At 38.1% G+C, this 25,965-nt stretch overlaps 1 protein-coding gene across 2 annotated transcripts in view; it reads left to right on the top strand.

The window, feature by feature from the left end:
- The first annotated feature begins 2,418 nt into the window (after positions 1-2,418).
- LOC139468435 (WD repeat domain phosphoinositide-interacting protein 2-like) overlaps positions 2,419-25,965 on the top strand; it is a 38,921-nt gene continuing 15,374 nt past the window's right edge. Inside the window, exons 1-10 of one of the 2 annotated variants that reach the window (XM_071250395.1) lie at positions 2,419-2,585; positions 2,722-2,804; positions 11,143-11,309; positions 11,859-12,053; positions 14,373-14,465; positions 14,814-14,884; positions 15,520-15,627; positions 17,878-18,042; positions 18,634-18,741; positions 20,185-20,438. In XM_071250395.1, the coding sequence (XP_071106496.1) occupies positions 2,515-2,585; positions 2,722-2,804; positions 11,143-11,309; positions 11,859-12,053; positions 14,373-14,465; positions 14,814-14,884; positions 15,520-15,627; positions 17,878-18,042; positions 18,634-18,741; positions 20,185-20,438 (1,315 nt within the window). In that variant the 5' untranslated portion in view covers positions 2,419-2,514. The remainder of the gene's footprint in view (positions 2,586-2,721; positions 2,805-11,142; positions 11,310-11,858; positions 12,054-14,372; positions 14,466-14,813; positions 14,885-15,519; positions 15,628-17,877; positions 18,043-18,633; positions 18,742-20,184; positions 20,439-25,965) is intronic. The other variant, XM_071250396.1, reaches the window with a different exon arrangement.

Genomic DNA, 25,965 nt, shown 5'->3' on the forward strand with positions numbered 1-25,965 from the left:
ATGTTGTTTTAACCCGTATGACTAATGGGCCGTATGACTAATGGGAGGACACCATTTTCAGTTATGATGACCACCCAGATTGCCCAACTTCGACAAAACAACAGTAAGCAGTAGACCGTAGAACAATAGGGGGTTAGTTATGGTCAGTCTCTGGTGACGGTGCTCACCGTGATCGCATGCACTGGTGAGTGTATTTCAAAGGTAGGGTACTGAATACTCCCATGAGTTAGATTTTTATTCATTCAATTCTTATTTATTAATGTCTATTGATTTTGTTGTCTTTTATAGATTAGTGGCCAGGCCTTTAAAACTGCACCCACCAATATGGCCGCACAGTTATGTACGAGGTGACAATGGCGGCCTTGAACACAATTTGTCTGTGAACCACTGTGGTCCCGTCCAATCAGATACATCCCTCATCCCATCTGCAGTGACATATCATGCAATGGTACCGTGTCAGTGGTCTTGTGGTCAGCACATTTGTGTGATTAGAATGAGCATTTCTATTTTTAGTTTTTCTATGTCAACCCGGAGAGAGGAAGGTCCCGGGTTCGATCCCCGGTCGCGTCATACCAAAAGACGTTAAAATATGGTACTTGTTTTTACCCTGTCTGGCGCTCCGCATTAAAGGGGTTAAAACAAGGACTGGTCGGCTCGAAGTCAGTATACTGTGACTGAGTGTGGTATTCATGTTAAACTGCGGCATGGTATATCAGTGAGTTAGCTCTATAAATCGGCATCAGTCCGGACTAGTACAAGCAGCCACACACACATTCATGCACATCGCTATATAAGTGCCATAATCTTGGACGCGACGTTAGACCCAATTTCACTTCCCCTCATCGTGTCGTCGTGTCCAGATAGTGTCCTTGCCTCATGGCTGGACTGCCATGTACTGACCTCTGCACCTTCTCTGCACATGATTAACCTGAAAGCTTGAGTGACAGTGACGGTGACTAGATACATCTTACTGTATTTGAGTAAACTAATAGATTTGTGAAAGAGTTACCGACAATATGTAACACATTTACTACATTTTAAGACATTTCTAAAACCTACATTTTCTGTGAGCTCCTAAAGCATTTATGCAGATTTTAAGATATCAAACGACATCATTGACAATATAGACTTTACATTATCTTCAGTTTGTAATAATTTAAAAATGAAATCAGAATTATATTTTTCATGATTTCGACACTTTGATTCACAACTCGATTCAAACAATTTGTGTTTATTTATTCTATTTTTAGTTTTCCTATGTCAGCACAATTTTGTGATTAAAATAGGCATTCCTATTTTTAGCTTTCCTATGTCAGCACATTTTTGTGATTATAATGAGCATTCCTATTTTTAGTTTTCCTATGTCAGCACAATTTTGTGATTAAAATAGGCATTCCTATTTTTAGCTTTCCTATGTCAGCACATTTTTGTGATTATAATGAGCATTCCTATTTTTAGTTTCTCTATGTCAGCACATTTTTTTTTAAATGCGCATTCATGTTTTTAGATTTCCAATGTCAGCACATTTTTGTGATTAAAATGGGCATTCCAATATGCAAACTGACTTGTTAAGAGGCATGTATATTTGGCGTACTCAATTTGGACACCAACAAATGCATGTGCATTTTGCACCAAAAAAAACGTTTGCCACAAAAACAAACCAGCATTAGTCCACAACCTTCATTTTCAAATGCGTAAATGACACACACACACACAAACACACACACACATAGACACACACACATAAACACACACACATACACACACACACACACACACACACATACATACATGCTGACTTGGTTGATGAATGTCACCGTATAACAATTGCATCTCCTGATGTCAATCGCTAGATTGTCTGGTCCAGACACGATTATTTACAGACCGCCATCACATAGCAAGAATATTGCTGAGAGCGGTAAACAAACAAAACAAAAACGTATTGTATATAATGAGCTGTGTGCCTGTTTGTCTTGGTTGGTATTCATCGTGGAAAAAACAACAATATAAAGTGTTCCTCCATCAGCACTTCTGTTTTCACTTGAAAAAAGTACTACCTCACTCCTCACTTTTGACAAAAGTATGCTCGAGAAATATTTTTTAAATCCAGCCAAAGCCCTGTTGTGCTGTTCTGCTAGGGTTTATTTTTATTTCAAACTATTTGTTTACTTTTGAAAATTGTTTACTCTTGTGTTGATTTGTTTGTCCATTCTAATTATTATGAGTACTTTTTTAATAAAAACATAACGCATTCAAATGACAATGCAATATATATGCGCACAGCAGCTTTAAAAGTGTACGCTGATGTAAACGTTTGTACGTGTAGTGTTGAGAGTTAATTGCCCCTGTCTTCTTCTGTGACGTCACTCAAGATGAACCAATCAACGAGCCTGTAACAAAGACGTTCGTCTGTAGTTATTGTCAGCTTTATGGCCATCTCTGTTTTGCTTGTGACAGCAGAGAGGCAAAACGGACTACATCTACAATACTGTCTCTTCGGGCGTCTCTGGCCTAATGAACCTAGCAAGCCAGGCCGGGGAGCAGCAGTCTAACCTGTTGTTTGTCAATTTTAATCAAGATTGCACGTATGTTGACGCTTATTTTCATCAGAAATTCCCAGTCGTAATTACCACCCCTGACCCCATTTCGTTTGTTTTTGTTTGGCAAATGCCTCCCATCTCAGCTGACTGCAAAACTAACTGTTGTCAATTTTTATTTCAGGTCCATCGCTGTCGGTACCAAATGTGGATATAAACTATTCTCGCTCAGCTCTGTCGATAAACTAGAACCTATCTATGATAATGGTAAGGTGTCAGTTTTCACACTGTTTGCATTTATATTTACTTTCAAGTCTTGTGGCCTAGATTTAGAAATGTCACTGATATTTTTGGATATGATGGGATTCATTTCGTGCCAAGGGCTATTGCACCACGTCTATGAAGTTATTGATATTTGATCCTGTCTTGGTATCACAGGTGTTTGCTGGCTTTCACATTTAAGATGTATGGTACATTATTTAGGTTGAATTTGTCCATGTTTACAATGTTTACAAGAACTTGTTGATGTTTTTGTCTAAATTCACAGCTGTTACTATTTGTAATAGATTTATTGATAGTACAGGCAAAACCAGTATGACAGTAAATCCACAACATTTCTCATTGTGACCATTCTATGAAGTATTTCGGAAGTGCTCATTTGTTTTTATTTGCAACAAGCCAATTTGCAAATGTAGAGCTTTCTTCATTATCTTATCAGTGTAAACAAAGGTATCTCACAAATATGAATGGCCCTTGACATTGTTACTATGTTCAGTCAAAACATGTCAAGGTTTCTATTTAGGTTCACAAAAGTTCAATTGGTTAATTAACCTCAATCAATATCTTATTATCCTATCAAATTATGCCGTACATATTTGATCAGATTAATCAGCCCACACAAAGAAATTCCCAAGGTGTCTCCATACTAACAAATATCAGGTATATTTTACTGATTATCTTTAAACTGTGAAATAATTCACTGTGCTGATGTACATGTATCGTTTTGGTCATGTTGGTTGGAATCAGTTTACTGTGTATGAGTGAGGTAAATACACATGCACATGCTTGCAATTGGTGTTAAACCCAATTTCACTGCATCTGCCCTGTAGGTAGAGTCCCTTCATATATTTCTTGAACAAAATACATTTTGTAAATTTTAGTTGTATCACATAAATATATCTCAACTTGGTCTGGAACATCTTTCTACAATATGTATTGACATACTTTGTTCGTGATGTGAAAATGTATGTGAAGGTCTATGTCATGTATATGTATCACTGTACTAATTTGGGTAAATTTGCATACATTTCATATTTCAATGGTGTTGCATGTTCATGTGACAACAACAATGCATGGTCAGCATCATCGGGTTGAATATTGATACACGGTATTACAGTAGACTTCACATGTGATCCACCAGGAGAAAAGGGACCTTATGGGTGCTAGGATGCACTTGTGCTGTGACGTCTTAAAAAAAGATGTTTGACGTCAATTTACTTCCGTAAAAGTCACCATGTGTAAAGACTGACTAGAAATATCTTATTTTTTGCTTTTTAGTTCTTTATGTAATATAAGGTTTTTTTAAAACATTTCAGCATACATGTCAACTTTCAATTAATCCGACATTATGTCTAAAAACTGCAATTATTATGTAAACAGTTTCAAGTCTGAAAAATTGACTTTGCAGAAAAGGAGTCCAAATGTTTGATGCCATGTATCTAATAAATAAGAATTGAAGATTATGAATTGTATTTTTGTGTTCACAAGACCCTGTAGTTTTACAATACAATAAGGTGTCATAATGTGATTTTTGACCCATGGAGTCCCTGATCTCATGGTTGGTCACATATGAGAAAGATAAAATGTGGATCAGTAGCAGTTTATGAACTGATTTTTGGAAACAATACATATTATATGTTTTTATAGGTATATTGCTGAGTGTGACGTTAAAAAAGGAACAAAAAACTATTGATATGTAAGTTTATCCTGTATCATATTGCTGAGTTTCATGTCTTGGCATCTTTGTATCAACATGTATTCAAGGTTTAATTGAACAACTTAACTCCACTATTGGTACGTAATATGGTTGAGGTGTAATATTGAATATAAAGTAGCATTGTCAATGCATGTACTTTCATGTGTGATTGCCCTTTGTCCATGCAGAAGAAATGTTTTCTATCCTAGTAAATACTACCACCTGCTACTGAACAACCTCCAATGAATACTAATTGCACTAGATGGTCTCAGTCATTATGCAATCAATCATGCTTTGGGTTAAGGTGGATAGAGCAGTTGTTTGATCTGCCCCCCAGGCCCTTCGCTTCACAGTTGACCCACTCACTGACCAGTCATGGCTGACCAGGGCAGTCAGATCCTCCATATGTCATGTTCACTCAGGCGTTGGGGAATGAACTTAACCTGCTTAATGGAATCTTGGCTATGAGGCGTATGCAGTGGTGTATTTTGGTCTTGGTTACCTTGACTCATGGGGAAGGCTTTTGGCATTGTGGTATTTCATTAATGTTTCATGGTTGATATCTCATGAGGTGGTCAAGATAGAAAGACACAGGGCTAGCTTTAGCATAACTAAAAATACCAATACAAAGAAGCAATATTAACCTATGAACAATTTTTCAGGTAGTCATTGTATTTCTAAAAGTCAAAGACGTCAAAATAAGTTCAAAACCCTGTTAACCGATTTTACCTTTTGAGTAAACTTTTTGCATGTATTTTATTTTTTCTCGGTGGTCTTGTTGTTCTTGTCTCTAGTACTGTACATACAGAGCTACAGATAAGCAGTGTATTTGCGTAAAATAACCCCCCAAACTATTCAAAACCCAATTACTTTCAATTAACTTGCGCCATGAACAGCACACGTAAATACCCAATGAAACATGCATACAAAGGAGCTAATTTCCGAAACACAATTATGAGCTAATTTATGTTCCAAGTCAAGCGTATATATTTAGAACAGTTATATACATCTAAAACATTATTTCATCTTTTTTTTAATCTTAAAATGTTCATTATTTTTTAAGAACCCAATAGCGTGATGAATAGATGAGTGAAAAAATATTGGTTACCCAATAAAGAATGTAATAACCCAATTAAGATAGAAACAAGATAGACACAATTTTATGGATAACAACTTCTTTAATACTGTAAAAAGGCATTACTTAGAAGTTGACGGATGACAAGATAGACACAATTTTTATGGATAACAACTTCTTTAATACTATAAAAAGGTATCTTTTACAGTATTAAAGAAGTTGTTATCCATAAAAATTGTGTCTATCTTGTCATCCGTCAACTTCTAAGTAATGCTTATCAAATAAGATAGAAACACTAGAGTAAAAACTCAATTTCTCAAAAAGTTATCTGGAGCTCTGACATACCCAGCTCTACATTCAGTAATCACCCTGCGTGATCATGGTCACTGTCACAGCTTGTGAGTGGTACTCAGGAACAACATCAGAACGGGAAAGTTTCAAAACAATTTATGGTATACAAAACAAATCTAACTACACATTGTTTATGGATTACTGGAACTGTTGTGACATAGGCGCTTGAGATACCTGGAAATATAAAACATATACTTGTTTGCTAGCCGGGTGCTCTAAGTGCCATGCCGGTCTGCAAGTGCGAGGTGAATATTTGTATGTATAAGTAATTATGGCAGCTGAAAATCAAATTCTGAAGATGGCAATTTAAGAACACGAACCTGATACGCCTACGTCACTTCATGCCCATTATGTAACCTATAATTTACTGGCAAACTTTACTTTGTCATGTTTTTCATTCTAACATCCATGATGAAGGGCAGTGGAATATCCCCGTGCTTCAAGATTTATCTCGTCATTCAGTGTCTTGAGTTCAATACCCCACATTGGTACAATGTGTGAGGCCGGAATGATATTGCTGGAATATTGCTCAAAGCAGCTACCATGGTGAATGGTTGTTTAGCAGGTTGTTGTGTTGTTCTCAGGCAGAAATGTTTTGTTTAATATGTTTAGATAGTTACTTGTGCATGGTGAGCCTCAGTACGGCATAGTTATCATTAACTGTAGCTCACAATCTTGACACCGTAATGGAAATGGTAACATTGTCTTCTTTAGTGTCTTACTTGTAGTAATGTATGTTGTGAGTGAGCGAGGAAATATTGCTTTAAGTCACATCATTAGTATTGTAGCCATTCACTGCTGGAAAAAAGATCACATTTTTCTAAAGAAAAGAACAGAGAATAAAAGTGATGAGAAGGATCACCAAAACTTCAGTCGATTATCACAGTCTACTTACAAAAATACTGACATTCACAACTTAGAATCTACGTCTTTTTATAAAGTTTAATTTCTTTCAAATAAGCTAAAATTAGGTAATTAGAACATTATGCAGATGACTGTGATGATCATGATGATGATGATGATGGTGAGAATCATGCAACGAAAGAGATGGTGCTAATTATGCTAATGGTGACCAAATATGTTATTAACATTTTGGTTCTTAACATCTTACTACCCTTTAAGTGGTCAAAATAATGCACTGAATGTGTTGTCTTCATTGTTTTGATATGTGACAATCAAGTAGGAAAACAAATTAGTCATAAGTGATTTGTTTAGTCAGCCAACTAAAATTAGAGAACATCAACATGATCAAAACATTCATATTTTGCATGATCATCTACTTGGCCCTGTGCCCCAAAGTGACCTAAATGTTCAACCATTGCCTGTGTTATAAGCACTACTGTTAAACCAGTCAGGGTGACGATTGGGTCCATCTTCACTATTGCGATCGTACGGCAATAGTAGCCTACACTTTTGCAGTAGTATTGAGATAATAGTAATGTAATAGAAGTATTGCAGACAATCTCAAACACTGCCATTTTCCCCTGTTGCTACACAAAGCAAAGGGAAGTAACTGTAATCTAAAGTTGTCCTTATCCTTGCCAACCAACTCACAGGCAGGTTAGAAATTTGCTTCATTTTTGTCTTATTTATCATGTTTATAAGTAATTGCAACTATTGAAACTATAGATTGTTATGCATACTGTAGACGATACTATTGACATTTTTTAAATCCTATAAACATGATAAATATATAGTTCCATCATAGGGCAAACAGTTGAGACAGTTTGATAGTTCTCTATATCATTAGACTCCTATAAACCAGCCACAGGCCTCGTTCAATGTGTTCAGCATGTCTCTTGGATATATATTTATTGCTATTTTGTTTCATATGCACTATGTTGTAATTCTTATACACTGAAACATGCCTTGTATACATCATTTGGTACTGCTCCTATTTGTGCAACACCTGTATTTGAAAATATTAAAAAAAGGGGGGAAAATTGTCTCTCGGTCAGGTATGAATGTTAGAAAGTAAGAGGATATTTGGGTTCTCCGAAAAGGTTGATTCTAAACATTAGCCTAAGGTTATGACAAGGACCATTTCACAGTCACTTCAACAAGCTTACAATACAGGATATTGTCACTAATGTAAAGTGCTGGGGGATCAGAAGTCGCATCATTTTTATCTTTTGTTATGTTGTTCACACATCATGCACCTACTGCCATGTTAACAGGAACTGATTGTGAGTATTTTGATTATGATCCAAACATCTGTGAAAGTCATGCCTTAGTCAAAAGGTCAAGTGATTCATGGGACTGTCCGACAACAAGGAAATATTGTTATGATCAGTTGTAACTATGGTAACACCATGAACAAAGACGAACAAAGATGAACAAATAGAGAATCTCACCTGAGTGTCTATTGATATCAAATATATCAACGAGTGTTGATGAGGGTGAGATTTTATTTATCATCCAAAAATGGGAAAATCATTCCTCCAACTTTTTCAGTTTGTAGACAGTAATAAACAGTGTCTAAGTCTAAAAAGTACTGCTAACAGCTTCAGTAGCAGAGCCATTAGTGATGTCATTTGATTGTGATGTCATGGTAACCAATGACATAACAATGGTCTGCAAAGCATTGTGATGCAATTTTATTGGATCTCACCCAACATGCCCAAGCCATATCTGCTTTGGGAGCCAGTTTTGGATGATAAATCATCTTTGACATTTTCAGAAATTTTGTTTCTGAAAATACATGACAATTATATCATTAGGAATAAACCATGATCAGATGATTAACAAATATCAACATTATTATTACACCATGGCCATGGTATCTTCTCCAATCAACATGATCAATACTCTGGTTGAAGGTGACAATGCTTGTGTAACCATTGGTAACAAACTTCATGTAGTTCATTAGCAACATAATGAATATCCCTGTGATGGTGATGATAGAGTGATATCAATTAACACTAATCATTAAACATGTTAAGTCAAGAACATGTTCCTGTATTGTGTATGGAATAATGATATTGATCATGTTGACAGTGTTAGAAATTGGCGCTAGTCCTGTAGTCCTTGCCAAACTGCTCAATAGTTAAGCTATCCTAAGGACTAGTAAAAATATGTCATTTGTAAGGGTTTTGCTATATGTTATCATTATGCGGACTAGTGGGCTAACTTAGGGAGTATGTTGTAAGACTTTTGACACACATGCCATAGATCCTGCCATTGATTAGAGCTCTGCCATGGGCCTGATCATGCTTAAGTCCTACACCTGTACCCATAGTTGAGGTACACAGGGATTTATCCAGACCTGATCAAAGGCTGATATTAAGCCTGCAGCAGTTTTCAGTAAAAATTCCAAAATGGAAAATGTCCTGTTTCCTGTAAACATTGTAAATATGGTTCAGACTTGTACTAGTTGTAGTGTGGTGGCTTGGTCGAGGAGACTTGTGTGCCACTGATAGCTAAAAGAGGATGAGGCTTAATATTACATTATTGCTCTGAGTGCAGTGTTAAATTGGGATGTTAAATTTTGATGTTAAAAAAATCCCATGTATGAACCAAAATTTTTTCCCATTTGCCTGCCAAGGGCACTTTGTTTGAAATCAAGGGGCAGTGGGGTAGCCTCGCTCGCTTGCTTGCTTGCTCACTCACTCACTCACTCACTCACTCACTCACTCACTCACTCACTTGTTTAAAATCCAAGATAAATCTCCTGTTACATGCTGATAGACTGAAAGTGTTCACCATATTCACATAAAGTGTTTGTCCTCTCCAATTTATTGGTTATTTGCATGTCATGAATGTAAACAACATCAACTAATTTGCGAAACAAACCTTAAGCTGTGTGAATACCATGCAGTTAACATGGTTAATGTTTTAACACATTTCCAACCTGATGTACAGCATTCAGCATTCTCAGCGGATGTTATCCAAAAATATTGTTAATACGAAAACAAGCAGGATGATGAGGCATGATGATATCAGTTCATAATATGTAATTGTCATTGCTGTCATACAAATAGTTACCATGGTAACCCATAGTAACTGTCAATGTTAATGTCTTTTACATGTTGTATGGATTATGTATGACCTACATACAATGACATAGGGAGTATATGTTTAATGTTAAAACAGGGAGATTAGTACAGGAGCAAAGCCAGGTTCAACACCAACTACATAAAAAAGTCAAACTATACACTATACACTATAATACAGTTTGATCCAGGAGAAACAGCTGAACAAGCCAGGCACTATGTAATCTCAAATTATAGAGTAGGTGAAAAACTAGACATGCTAGAGTTGTTGTTATCAATACCATACAAATACAGTAAACTACGGTTATAACGAACACGCTTATAACGAACTGACTGATATAACGAACTACTTTTTTGGTCCCGACTATTTGCTGTAGTTATCAGTTGTGGTTATGCTGTATATATATGCTTATAACCAACTACGGTTAAAACGAACTAAAATTAGTAGTCCCTTTGAGTTCGTTATAACCGTACTTTACTGTACTAGTTGATGTGATAATATATTCTTCAAGCACTTTTCAGCATGTTTCAGCTTGTGATAAGAATTCCTAAAGGCATGACTTGAAAGTAAATTAACTAGTAATTGTGTTTTGGGAATTAGCTCCTTTGTATGCATGCTGAAAAAGCTTCATTGGGTATTTACTGTTTTTATCCATTTGAGTTTTTCAAGTTAATTGAAAGTAATTGGATTTTGAATATGTGTGTGTGTGTGTTTGGGGAGGAGGGAGGTGGGGGTATTTTACGCAAAGACACTGCTTATCTGTAGCTCTGTAAACCTATGGAAACATTTAATGCATAGTATGCATGGTATGATTCACAAAATAAACCTCAGGATTCAGAATATTTTCAATGATAATGCAAAATCCTTTTCTAAATTTCAGCTGCTTGTAATCTAGGTCATGGTGAAATGACATTTACTGAGTACAAAGAAGTATGCTTGTTGGCACGCGTCTCGAGGGCACGCCTTAACATCTTCATGGGTGCCCTGTGGCACAGTAATAAAATACACTTCTGTCCTTGCATTGCATGGTGAACAGGTTAACCCTGAGACAAGTTATGAACGTGATGACTAGGTCAGTGATTACAGGCATAGAGACTCACCCATGTCCGCAGATTGTGTCCATTTTGAACACTAATGCTCGCCATTGTCTTAAACAGCTCTTTTGCTGATCATGCTGATGGTTGGTTCAAATTGCCATTTTTTTGTTCCAGATACGGATGATATCTGTATTGTCGAACGGTTATTTTCAAGCAGTCTGGTTGCCATTGTTAGTCTATCATCACCACGGAAGTTAAAAGTATGTCATTTCAAGAAAGGAACGGAAATCTGCAACTACAGCTACTCGAACTCTATATTAGCAGTCAAGTTAAACCGACAGGTAAGTACTGATCAATTCAAGTGGTTTAGACATGTCAGATCCTGGTGTAACAAGTGGAACTCAAGCACCCTCTGCTTGTATGTGCCGGTACGGTGTGGAGTAGTCATGTGGTTAAAGTGTTCACTTGTCACACTGAAGGCCTGGGTTTGATTCCCCACATGGGTCCAGTTTCTGGTGTGCCCCAGCATGATATTGCAGAAATGTTGCTAAAACTAAAAGCTGGATAAACATGATAAAGCCATACTCTCTCCAAAATGGCTTTTGAGAATTTAAAGATAATAATGCATCTCACTTGTATGAACTTCATAAAGTATCTGCAAACATTGGAAGGGAACTGATGAATGTGTCACACACACTAGTTAACTTGTCTTTTATAATATCAATCACTAGTTTGTCTGATCAAGACAGGCTGCCATCACATAGCTGAAATATTGCTGTATGTAGCATTAAACAAGACACAAACTAACAAACTATATTATATTTGCCTATATAATGTTTCCACACACTCTCATTGCTATCAAACTCTAATGATGTGCCCCTGTGTGACAGAGATTAATAGTATGCCTGGAAGAGAGCCTGTATATACACAACATCCGGGACATGAAGGTCCTCCACACCATAAGGGACACGCCTTCCAACCCCATTGGACTCTGCGCCCTCGCCGTCAGCAATGATAACTGTTTCCTCGCCTACCCAGGAAGCAACCAGATCGGGGAAGTGCAGATATTTGACACGATCAACTTGGTAAGTAAAGAGGGCATTCACAGAGATTTCATTTTTCTGAATTTGTTTTGAGAATGTTGGCATGGTGGCTATCAATTGTATATACTGTATTTGACGTAATAAGCGCCCACGGTGATATTTGCTAATATACTGGCTGGTGAACAATCCCAATTTGCACCCCTTCCAATTGATCAATGTGCACAAGACTTATTTATTCGTGCATAATACACAATCGTGTGTTATGTGCAGCCTTAATTACAGGCTATTAAATTCTGGAAAAATATGTTTGTCGTGTAGAAAACACATAGACTTTTCTTTTATATTATTCATGCTGTGAGCATAAACAATGAAATTTACGATCTTTCAACTTTTTTTTCACCAAAATTATATTCTAATAAGAGCCCCCTATTCCTAATTTTAAGAGTGCCCTGGGTGCTTATTACGTCGAATACGGTATACCAGATTGCCTGTACAGTCCTACAGCATAAGTCTCCAGTGGATTTCAATATAATGACAAAGCTTAACATATTAACAGAGTCCTGCCTGTGTGTCTCATCCAGCAAGGTGTATTTTGCATCAAAACGGAAAATTAAATGTATTTTTTAACATTGCATCTGTTGATACCATCAGTAGCGTAGAGCAACAGTGACATTAACCATGTTAATATGTTATTGATATAACTATTGATGTTTTAACTGATATTGCCATTTGATGCATGACAGTGTCATGCATTGTTACACCCCTAGTGAATATATGTGCAATCTTTGTTAAGCAATCTTGCAGCATTAGAAGTGGCAATGTCGCCATTATTATAATGAGGGCAAGCAAAGGATACAATGTACCATGTTTATGTTGGGATCATGTGATATGTCATTGTCAACATTAATAAGCTGACAACGTCTTTTGTTAATGATGAAGTTAATCAATTTTCTCTGCAGATTCTGTATTATGTTTTTTTCCCTGGATAATAATTATGTTCACTCAGTATAAACTAGGTGTCAGAAATGCTTGCGTACACGATAACTTGAGTATTTATAAATGGACTTTGTTGAGACAAGGTAACATGATCTCTAACATGTCTCAGGTGGCGTGTCAATCACATCAACTCTTGGGTCACCTCCATTAGTGGTCAAAATCACTAGAGGTCAAACTATGAAATAGGAAACAAAAATTGTATAATTATAAAAACATCATTTTTTAATGTAATTCTGGTTTAGTGGGATGAAGTTAAATCTTTGCTCATAACATTTTAGTTGAGAATTTGATTCCCCACATATATGAAACAAATTTCGAGAGACAAACATTGTTATGTTTCTGACATTTTGTGAAAAGCGACATATGACTTCAACTTGACGCTTGTAACATGTGTCGGCCAGGGCTAGTCAACACTGCAGTCTATGTGAATAAGTGTTAAGACTACTATCCAAAACTTGGCTCTTAGCATTTGCTGTAGAATTTAGTGTTATTATTTGAACTATTACCAGATGAACTAACTAGACTGTATAAAATGTTACTAGACTCAGGCTGCAAACATGTGGCTAAAGTCGTAGACTAGCATCAGCATGCTTGTCCTTGTCACTTGTTACATACCACTGATGCTAGGTTATGTTGATAGCTAAACATAAAGTTCATTACATCATTGTTACATAGGAACTTGTTTCTGAAACAGTTGTAAAAAACGTAAGTAATTTCCATTTCAGATTACACAACAGCACATGGATCACCTTTTAGTAACTTCCTTGTCTTTGTTCTGTGTTTGACTGCTTATAAAAGAGATAATAGGCATTACTGAACAATGCTGAAAGAGATATAGGCATTACTGAACAATGCTGAAGTAGTTTCGTCATCTTTCAGAGTGTGCAAATAGGCACCACTGAAAACTTTCAATTTCAGAACAGAATAGGTCCCCTGTACTCCATGCCTGTCTCCCATGTCTGACTGACCAATTGGTGGTTACAAGTGCGGCCTGGCTGCCTTCGTCATGATGACCCTATGTCATGGATTGTTGCTCATGCTTTTGTCCACTGGTTCAATTATTCACACTTCGGCAACCCATGCTTGTTGTAAGAGGCAGCTAACAGAATCAGGTGCTCAGAGTCCCTGACTTGGTTGATGCGTGTTACCATATCTCAGTTGCATAGATCAATGTTCATGATGTCAATCACTGGATTGTCTGGACCTGATTTTATTTACAATTACAGACCACAATCATATATCTGGAATATTGATGAGTGCAGCATTTAACAACAAAAATTATTCACAGGTTGTTATGATATGACTTGAATATTATTGCCTGCAGCATTGAACAACACTCACTCACCAAACTCCTTGTTTTGGCAGCGGGCAGTGACCATGATCCCAGCTCATGACAACCCCTTGGCAGCCCTAGCTTTCAGTGCAAAGGGAGACAGATTGGCTACAGCCTCAGAAAAGGTTGGTTTATTACCAGTGATAAACTGTGACACTTAGAATCATTAGATAATATGATTTGAAAATGATTAATGAAGAAACAAAAGCAAAAACTACAAGTTTGGTCTAGTTCTGGTTGCAATATTTGGTCAAAGTTGGAAAGTATTCAATAACGAAAAGCCTCTGCAGGGGTAGAAATTAATGTTTATTTTTACTGGTCCTGATCTGCTACAGAGTTTCAATCTTCTTCCTATCTGAATTTCCTTCATAGGACTGGCTTTTATGTCGCTGTATTTGCCGTGTGAACATTGCTCATGAAGTAAATATGTATGTCTTATTTGTGCAATAAAATGTCTTTTCATTTTTGTCCAGGGTACAGTGATTCGGGTCTTCTCCATACCAGATGGCCAGAAAATCTTTGAGTTTAGGAGAGGGGTGAAAAGGTCTGTAAATATGTCCTTCAGTTTAATCAAAAATAATTGTGTGACAATAACAATTGAAATATGTGTATTACTATAAAACTAACTCAGATTGTTTTTAATAAATCTGAACAAATAATAGATTTGGGTCAGGCATTCTGAGAGCCATCTGCATACAAAGGGAAATAACTCTGTCTAAAAAGAAATTATTGTCCTTTCTGTGACCATGTGATAGATATTGGACAAAGTACTTGTTCTAGCATGGACCCCGTGTGGCAGAATACACCGAGTACACCATGCTTGATCAGGTTCTTACAGTAACTCCCATACTTTAGCATAGAGTTATGACAGTAGTCCTAAGATTGGAGCGGGTCCCTGGCTGATTATAAGTCAGTATGCCTACAGTGAATCAGGAATGATATCATCTGCCACTTGTGTTGATGCAGGTCGCTGTCATATAGCGGGAATATTGCTGACTTCAGTTTAAAACAATATTCACTGACTGTGAGGTTGACCAGGGCCCTGTTATACAAAGAGATGTTAGCGTTAAGACCACTGTAACTTCTATTCTTTGACATAGATTCACAATCATCTTGACTCTAAGAATGCTTTGTGGAACGGGGTCTGGGACATGTGTTGGAGTACTTTGCATGTTGCAGGTGTGTGAGCATCAACTCGCTGGGATTCAGCACCTGTGGGCTGTACCTGTGTGCCTCCAGCAACACAGAGACAGTTCACATCTTCAAGCTGGAGATCATGAAGGACAAGTAGGTTCTTAGGGGCTTTCACTCAATGTTACTCTGGTTTGGGGCAATGTTAGGCAAATGTATGGAAGTCTTTACAATCACAAAGGGTGTGATCAGAGGGTGACATACTAGAAATCATCGTGTATAGTGGTGATAAGCTTTGTTTAAGCCTACAAGCATTTCTTATATACATGTACTTCTATGTGAAAGACTGAGTTTTCCGAAGTTGAGAAAAGTCATATTTTCATTGCAGTGAACATAACACTTTGAAGGAACTGTTGTCATACAAGAGTGGCCTCCCCTCAAATTGTCTCCATTTTTCATAAACTGTTGACTTCCTTCTTACGTTAGTTCCAAATTGATAAGGCAAAATAATGACAGGTGGTCATTTGTGGAGTTAATATAGCTTCATGCCGTTCGTTATTCTCTTGAAAATGTTATAAACTGTAAATTTCTCATTTAACTTGTCAATGGAGACTGATCTTTTCGCAAAGAGCCCTTTTTTGTTACTTGTTATTCTTTTGCTCCCAACGGCAGTCTGATAGTTTTCAATAATATTGTTTATTATTTAAGTTGATTTTGTATGTAATCATTTCTATATGTATGGTACAGAATTTTCCTGACCCTAAATATTTTTTGTAACTTTTGTTTATATTTTTTAAGATTTTGCAAACACGAAACTATTTTTTTAGTCACAAATACAAGGGATGGCGTGTTAGGTAGGGAGAATTTTATGTTTCAAGGTTTTACATTTGAAATGAAATAACTTGATTTTCTGGTAGCAACTACACAAATAGTATATAATAAGTAGGATATTCTATGTGTCTAGTGAAATATCATGTTTCTCTCATCTTGTGACTGGGGAAAAAGAGGATATTTTCCCGACGTCACTCGCCACACGAAATATCTTCTGTCTTAAGATTCTTGAAAATTCTTCTTAATTTTGCTGAGTGCCCATATATCCTTTAGAAATTACAAAACTGCTCATGGTGCTTGTCAGCCTGCATTTTGAAAAATATGCTTTCTTTTGACTATATAATTTGTATTTGAACATTTCTATGGCTACTTTAAACATAAACCAAGACTGTTTTCTGATGCTTCAATGTTTGTTTTGTATTTAAATAAGTGTATGCATTTGATATTGCAAGTCAGCTTTGCAGAACTGATGTTACTCCTTGATCTGACTGCTTGAAATGAAAGTTATTTTTATAAACTTGATTAGATCAATTCATTCATCTCATGTTTTTATACATTGAAACCATGTTAGTAGTGTTGTTTGGTCATCCCTGTCAAATTGTCAGGACTACCAGTGTGTGCCTAGTTGTAAGCTCAGTGATCCCTTGCTACAACGCTACCTTCGGGGGCCAAATAATTGATGAGCGTTATAGATGATCATCGGTTTAACGGAGGTCAAGTCGTGGGTGGTGGATGACCAACAAAACAGTATACATGCTCTGCCTACCTAACACGATCTACGCAGCACCTTTCAGAGTTTAAAAAAAAAGATTAGAATAGAAGCTGTTTATGATCCATAGTGTAATAAAAGTTTTATCGAGTATTTATATGCGCTTTCAAGAAAACACATTGTGTCCCTTCAGCAAATTCAGGTGAATAAATAGATATAACAAACCTGGTCAATAAAAGTATGAAATTTGATATTAAACATCACTAGACATGATGATTTACCATTTAAAATGTATTTCCTGCTCTCCAAGGCATTGTTATATATGCAGAGATTAAGATTACTGTGTGCATTTTCTCGTAAACTAAGCAGGAAATAGCAATCAGCTGTGCACTCGTTTCCACCCAATCTACCGGTGATTCAGTTAAAAAGCACACAATGAAATTTTGAATAAATTTAATAAAATATATTGTAAACATTAGTTCAGATAAACAATTTACAATTTTTTATAACCAGATATTATGATAATAGGATAAAATTGTGTACTTCAGTTCGAATTTCTTCACGGGTATTTCCGCTGATAATGTTTTCTGAGATGGGGGGAAAATATCGTGTTTGAGTTTATTAAAAATTTTAGTAACTTTGGGAGTCATGCTTTACTTCGCGGTATGAGAGAATTAGTGCTTATTTGAAGAGCGCAATAGTGAGGGAACACTGTATTCAGATGTTATGAACTGTAATCTCCCGGAATCCTTCTTCACTCCATACTTTCAGGTTTCACTATATAATGGAATAAGTGTCCTGTGCACACCAACTTGTGATTCCTGTGTCATTGTATACGATTGTGGTGACTTGACTGGTTGTTGTAGACCCCCGGAGGAGCCACAGGGTTGGATGGGATATTTTGGCCAGGCTCTGAAGACATCAGCAAACTACCTACCAACACAAGTTTCCGACATGTTGAATCAGGGTCGATCATTTGCCACAGCCCGGCTGCACACGTCTGGCCTTAAGAATGTCTGCGCCCTCTCTGTGTGAGTTGAATTTTACTATGATAGATAACCAGGATGGACAACCCGGATACCTGATTTCCATCAGTTAAAGCTTAGTAATCCTGTTGTACTCTGTGTGAATGATAGCTGGGAACAAATCTTGATGCTTGAATATTTGAGTTATAATCAATGTTTGAAAAAAAATAACAGCCAAGCTGTGATCAGAACTCACTGACTGTAGATGCTACGAGCCCTGACTAAACTCTACAGACCCTCATTTAAAAGACTGCAGCATATTGAGACAAATAAATTGACACATACATTAATGTATTTATACACATTCATCAGTGTTCATGATATTAAGAGACCTATTTAATGATGACTCCTTTCATTGATGCATCAGTGTTCATGATAGTAAGAGACCTATTTAATGATACATCAGTGTTCATGATAGTAGGAGACCTATTCAATGATGACTCCTTTCATTGATACATCAGTGTTCATGATAGTAAGAGACCTATTTAATGATACATCAGTGTTCATGATAGTAAGAGACCTATTTAATGATGACTCCTTTCATTGATACATCAGTGTCCGACTACTAGTTTATGTCTATGTATGTCTGTGTTTCAGAATTCACAAGATTCTACGGATGTTGGTGGCCTCACAAGACGGCATTTTGTACATATACAACATTGATCCTAATGAGGGTGGAGAGTGCACTCTGGTCAGGCAACACAGGTACACTTTATGGCATTTAGTTCTTATACATACAAAACCTCTGTTACATCATTGCCAGAAACCTGTATTTCTGTTGTTCGGGATAGTTGACAGTGAAGAGGACTTCTGTTGGAACTCTAAAAGATTTTATGATGTGATGACTGGCGAAATACTGCATTTCTGGCAATGATGTATGAGAGGTAGTATTCTTTGAATTATTAACAATAATAACTATAGTTTGATGTCTGCAGCACAGGTACATGCTAGGGCAGAATGTCTGACACAGGTCCACGCTAGGTCATATATCTGCAGCACAGGTACATGCTAGGGCAGAAAGTCTGACACAGGTGCACACTAGGTCATATATCTGCAGCACAGGTTCATGCTAGGGCAGAATGTCTGACACAGGTGCATACTAGGTCATATATCTGCAGCACAGGTTCATGCTAGGGCAGAATGTCTGACACAGGTGCACACTAGGTCATATATCTGCAGCACAGGCTCATGCTAGGGCAGAATGTCTGACACAGGTGCACACTAGGTCATATATCTGCAGCACTGGTTCATGCTAGGGCAGATTGTCTGACACAGGTGCACACTAGGTCATATATCTGCAGCACTGGTTCATGCTAGGGCAGAATGTCTGACACAGGTGCACACTAGGTCATATATCTGCAGCACAGGTTCACACCAGGGCATATACCACAGACACTGATTAATGATCCAGTGCTTTCAGTGTGTGACAGTCTGACCTGGGTAAGTGTGTCATTGTTTTCTACTGCTTTGATTGTTTCTGATGCCACTGTGGTTCAGCTGGAATACTGCTGACTGGCATAAAACAACATTCAGTCACTATTACTACATGAGCCGTGATAACTACTGGCCATCTCTGACTTTTTTCTTTCCCTGTTATCTCATGTGGTTTATGTCACAAAGAATGAAATGCTTCCTTACTTATTTTTGAAAATGGATATTAAGTTATCCAGGCAGGTATTTTAATAACTGCAGCTTAGCTCTGTAAAGTGTTTTGATGCCTGAATGTTTTCACTGGTTGATAATAGCTTCCAACCGACCAGATCAACCATTTAGATAAAAGTAAACCATTGCAGCAGCCTACCATTCCTACCATACTGATATTATCATAATTATTAAAAAAATTGTGGAAAAAAATTAACACAATCAGTGAACCTGTATATTGTCAAATGTACATAGGCAATTCAATAATGAACCAGTATTCAACAGTTGTGTTACATTTTAGAGAAAATTTGTTTTTAGATGATCATGATGATTTTTGAGATATAACAAGCGCTTTTGGACAAACCCTATAGGGTCACAAAGCCAAGTTTGCCCTCAATATTTGTTACTTTTGTAAATGACTGATTGATTGATCAGACTATGTATATTTGAAATGAAATCCAAACTGATTCCTATGACTAACTGTCACTTTATCTCCCCAAACAACAGACTTGATGGTCAACCATGTGATTCCCATCCGTCTGAGGCCCCGTCACATGACCGGCCACTGGCACACCCTGGTGCCACGTATGCGTCCACGGTGAGACGCCCCCCCGACCAGGCAGCAGGGGGCGCACCAACAGGTAAGCCCGAGGCTCAGCACCAGCCGGTGCTAGGGGTGGAGAGTTATGCGGAGGTGTTGAAACGGCAAGGAGGGCCACAGGATACTTGTGCAATTTTGGAGGAGCTCCTAGGTTCTAAAGGTATAGTATGGCATCATTGTCTCTCATCCCGCACGGTCCAGACCCCGGCTGCTGGTCGATAGACCATCGTCCTTGCTAGCTGGTAGTGGCCTCTATGTGCGGAGGTGGAGGCCATTCTTTGCCTGACAATGCACATTGTTACTTTAACTTCTGGACACTAGATGTTTCCTTCTTTGTAGTGGAGTTTTTGTGGCACATTGACTAATACAGCGTGACGTTTCTTTGAAATTGATATAGAAGTTTTCTATTTTGGTTATCCCCTATTGTATCCTGTAGGTTCTGTTTTTCACAGTTACCATGCAAAGTGTCATATATTTTTTATATTAAACAAAATTAACACAACTCCTGGAAACAGAAACATGACTCTTCATGTTTCTACATGTTCTACAAGGGTTTTAGGGCATCTACTTTGTGTTGCGAAAACCAATGCTCTATGAACCCTGAGTATATATTTATGATTTGACATTGTTTCTTAAAATACAGCCTTAGAGAATTGGTATAACATCTTCTCAGGTAAGCATCAGTTTAATATAAAAGGATAAAAATTCAAATTTGTTCTTCAGATCTGTTCCGTTTTTTAGCAGAACAAACAAGTACTTAACTTACCTAATAAGGTCCAGAAGTTAAGGTTGTTTTGTGTTGGTGATCATGAGGTGCACGGCTATGTCCCTCGTCAAGTGGATGTCCCTGAGTAGATAGGACTCCTTCTACTAATACCATAACTCAGTCTTCATCTCATCATGCCATGGATGTTAGATACTGCATCCTCATTTCCGCTGCTTCATTTCAACACATCTTTAATAGCGAGGTTTGTCAATAATAATAAATGATACACCTACAAAAATCTAACAAAGAGTAGCTATTAATCCCTGAAGTGATTAATGAAATGTATTGAATGCAATGTTATAGTCTGAGGCCATGGCAAACTCCTTACAGAAAGAACAAAGCTTTCTCTGGAAGAACTAAGTACATGTATATGTTACTGTAGATATATCAATGATATTAAACCCTTTGTACTTTCAAACCAGAATTGTACCCTGTCTGGTGCTCAGCATTAAGGGGCTAAAACAAGGACTGGTCGGTCCTCGAAGTCAGTATACTGTGTCTGAGTGGGGTATTCATGTTAAACTGCAGCATGGTATCTCAGTGGGCTAGCACTATAAATCGGCATCAGTCCGGAATAGTACAAGTAGCCACACACACACACACGTGCATGCATGTCGCTATATAAGTGCAAAATCTTGGATGCGACATTAAGCCCAATTTCACCTCACCTCACCTCAAACCAGAATTAACATCTATTTTTCCCAACATGATTTACCGACCATAACATCTTTTTGATTAATATAGAAACTATTTATCCACACAAATGTATTTCTGTTTGTACCTTAACCTACACATCTTTCCCAAACTAATTATTTAAAAAAACCTGGTAAACCATCTATACTGCTCAAAAGAAATTAAGGCACAAACATGGCATTACAGATTAACTAGTCATATGAAAAATTGGATGTTCTTTAACTTCTTTTGAGTTGAATAATATATAGTGTGGCTCTGTTCTGAGACTGGGAATACAAGTCATGAAGACATACGTTTTCTGGTTTCAAGAATTTCATATTACTAAGATTTATATGTTCTTAGCATACTATTATTCTGAAATTATTTTTGCTGATAAGACTGACATTTGTCACTTGTTTGCTCAAAATCTATTTTGAATATTGAATAAGAGTAGTGTGTCTTGACAGTAACAGTAACCTCTGGTTAAAGATAGGGCTAATAAACAGAATTTTTTGCTCACTAAGCATGATACACAAACTTTCAAACATTTTGCACACAAGCTATATTATCCTTTTCAGTTTTTCTCTTTTTTTTCTGTTAGTTTGGTTTTTATTCATGACAATGTTTTGTTTTGATCACCCAAGATTTTTCACACAGTTTTTACAAGAGCTTTGGTGATCAGTAGTATAGTATATTTGTATATATCAGTAGTATAGACGTCTACATACAGACATAGTAGGTGGTGCAGTGAGATAGAGATCCCTGTCTATACATACAGACATAGTAGGTGGTGATATAGAGGTCCCTGTCTATAGATACAGACATAGTAGGTGGTGCAGTGAGATAGAGATCCCTGTCTGTACATACAGATATAGTAGGTGGTGCAGTGAGATAGAGATCCCTGTCTGTACATACAGACATAGTAGGTGGTGAGATAGAGATCCCTGTCTATAGATACAGACATAGTAGGTGGTGCAGTGAGATAGAGATCCCTGTCTGTACATACAGATATAGTAGGTGGTGCAGTGAGATAGAGATCCCTGTCTGAACATACAGACATAGTAGGTGGTGCAGTGAGATAGAGATCCCTGTCTGTACATACAGACATAGTAGGTGGTGCAGTGAGATAGAGATCCCTGTCTGTACATACAGACATAGTAGGTGGTGCAGTGAGATAGAGATCCCTGTCTATAGATACAGACATAGTAGGTGGTGCAGTGAGATAGAGATCCCTATCTGAACATACAGACATAGTAGGTGGTGCAGTGAGATAGAGATCCCTGTCTGTACATACAGACATAGTAGGTGGTGCAGTGAGATAGAGATCCCAGTCTGTACATACAGACATAGTAGGTGGTGCAGTGAGATAGAGATCCCTATCTGAACATACAGACATAGTAGGTGGTGCAGTGAGATAGAGATCCCTATCTATAGATACAGACATAGTAGGTGGTGAGATAGAGATCCCTGTCTGTACATACAGACATAGTAGGTGGTGCAGTGAGATAGAGATCCCTGTCTGTACATACAGACATAGTAGGTGGTGCAGTGAGATAGAGATCCCTGTCTGTACATACAGACATAGTAGGTGGTGCAGTGAGATAGAGATCCCTGTCTGTACATACAGACATAGTAGGTGGTGCAGTGAGATAGAGATCCCTATCTATAGATACAGACATAGTAGGTGGTGAGATAGAGATCCCTGTCTGTACATACAGACATAGTAGGTGGTGCAGTGAGATAGAGATCCCTGTCTGTACATACAGACATAGTAGGTGGTGCAGTGAGATAGAGATCCCTGTCTGTACATACAGACATAGTAGGTGGTGCAGTGAGATAGAGATCCCTGTCTGTACATACAGACATAGTAGGTGGTGCAGTGAGATAGAGATCCCTGTCTATAGATACAGACATAGTAGGTGGTGCAGTGAGATAGAGATCCCTATCTGAACATACAGACATAGTAGGTGGTGAGATAGAGATCCCTGTCTATAGATACAGACATAGTAGGTGGTGCAGTGAGATAGAGATCCCTGTCTATAGATACAGACATAGTAGGTGGTGAGATAGAGATCCCTGTCTATAGATACAGACATAGTAGGTGGTGCAGTGAGATAGAGATCCCTATCTGAACATACAGACATAGTAGGTGGTGCAGTGAGATAGAGATCCCTGTCTATAGATACAGACATAGTAGGTGGTGCAGTGAGATAGAGATCCCTGTCTGTACATACAGACATAGTAGGTGGTGCAGTGAGATAGAGATCCCTGTCTGTACATACAGACATAGTAGGTGGTGAGATGGAGATCCCTGTCTATAGATACAGACATAGTAGGTGGGAGATGGAGGTCCCTGTCTGTACATACAGACATAGTAGGTGGTGAGATAGAGATCCCTGTCTATAGATACAGACATAGTAGGTGGTGCAGTGAGATAGAGATCCCTGTCTGTACATACAGACATAGTAGGTGGTGAGATAGAGATCCCTGTCTATAGATACAGACATAGTAGGTGGTGCAGTGAGATAGAGATCCCTATCTGAACATACAGACATAGTAGGTGGTGCAGTGAGATAGAGATCCCTGTCTGTACATACAGACATAGTAGGTGGTGCAGTGAGATATAGATCCCTATCTGAACATACAGACATAGTAGGTGGTGCAGTGAGATAGAGATCCCTGTCTATACATACAGACATAGTAGGTGGTGCAGTGAGATAGAGATCCCTGTCTATAGATACAGACATAGTAGGTGGTGCAGTGAGATAGAGATCCCTATCTGAACATACAGACATAGTAGGTGGTGCAGTGAGATAGAGATCCCAGTCTGTACATACAGACATAGTAGGTGGTGCAGTGAGATAGAGATCCCTGTCTATACATACAGACATAGTAGGTGGTGATATAGAGATCCCAGTCTGTACATACAGACATAGTAGGTGGTGCAGTGAGATAGAGATCCCTGTCTATACATACAGACATAGTAGGTGGTGATATAGAGATCCCAGTCTGTACATACAGACATAGTAGGTGGTGCAGTGAGATAGAGATCCCTATCTGAACATACAGACATAGTAGGTGGTGCAGTGAGATAGAGATCCCAGTCTGTACATACAGACATAGTAGGTGGTGCAGTGAGATAGAGATCCCTATCTGAACATACAGACATAGTAGGTGGTGCAGTGAGATAGAGATCCCTGTCTGTACATACAGACATAGTAGGTGGTGCAGTGAGATAGAGATCCCAGTCTGTACATACAGACATAGTAGGTGGTGCAGTGAGATAGAGATCCCTATCTGAACATACAGACATAGTAGGTGGTGCAGTGAGATAGAGATCCCAGTCTGTACATACAGACATAGTAGGTGGTGCAGTGAGATAGAGATCCCTGTCTGTACATACAGACATAGTAGGTGGTGCAGTGAGATAGAGATCCCTGTCTGTACATACAGACATAGTAGGTGGTGCAGTGAGATAGAGATCCCAGTCTGTACATACAGACATAGTAGGTGGTGCAGTGAGATAGAGATCCCTATCTGAACATACAGACATAGTAGGTGGTGCAGTGAGATAGAGATCCCAGTCTGTACATACAGACATAGTAGGTGGTGCAGTGAGATAGAGATCCCAGTCTGTACATACAGACATAGTAGGTGGTGAGATGGAGATCCCTGTCTATAGATACAGACATAGTAGGTGGTGAGATGGAGATCCCTGTCTGTACATACAGACATAGTAGGTGGTGCAGTGAGATAGAGATCCCTGTCTGTACATACAGACATAGTAGGTGGTGAGATAGAGATCCCTGTCTATAGATACAGACATAGTAGGTGGTGCAGTGAGATAGAGGTCCCTGTCTGTACATACAGACATAGTAGGTGGTGCAGTGAGATAGAGATCCCTGTCTATAGATACAGACATAGTAGGTGGTGAGATAGAGATCCCTGTCTGTACATACAGACATAGTAGGTGGTGAGATAGAGATCCCTGTCTGTACATACAGATATAGCAGGTGGTGCAGTGAGATAGAGATCCCTGTCTGTACATACAGACATAGTAGGTGGTGAGATGGAGATCCCTGTCTATAGATACAGACATAGTAGGTGGTGAGATAGAGATCCCTGTCTGTACATACAGACATAGTAGGTGGTGCAGTGAGATAGAGATCCCTATCTATAGATACAGACATAGTAGGTGGTGAGATAGAGATCCCTGTCTGTACATACAGACATAGTAGGTGGTGCAGTG

Source organism: Haliotis cracherodii, unplaced genomic scaffold, assembly GCF_022045235.1.
Source record: "Haliotis cracherodii isolate W230 unplaced genomic scaffold, xgHalCrac1.p SCAF_2, whole genome shotgun sequence".
In the NCBI taxonomy this organism is placed as follows: Eukaryota; Metazoa; Mollusca; class Gastropoda; order Lepetellida; family Haliotidae; genus Haliotis; species Haliotis cracherodii.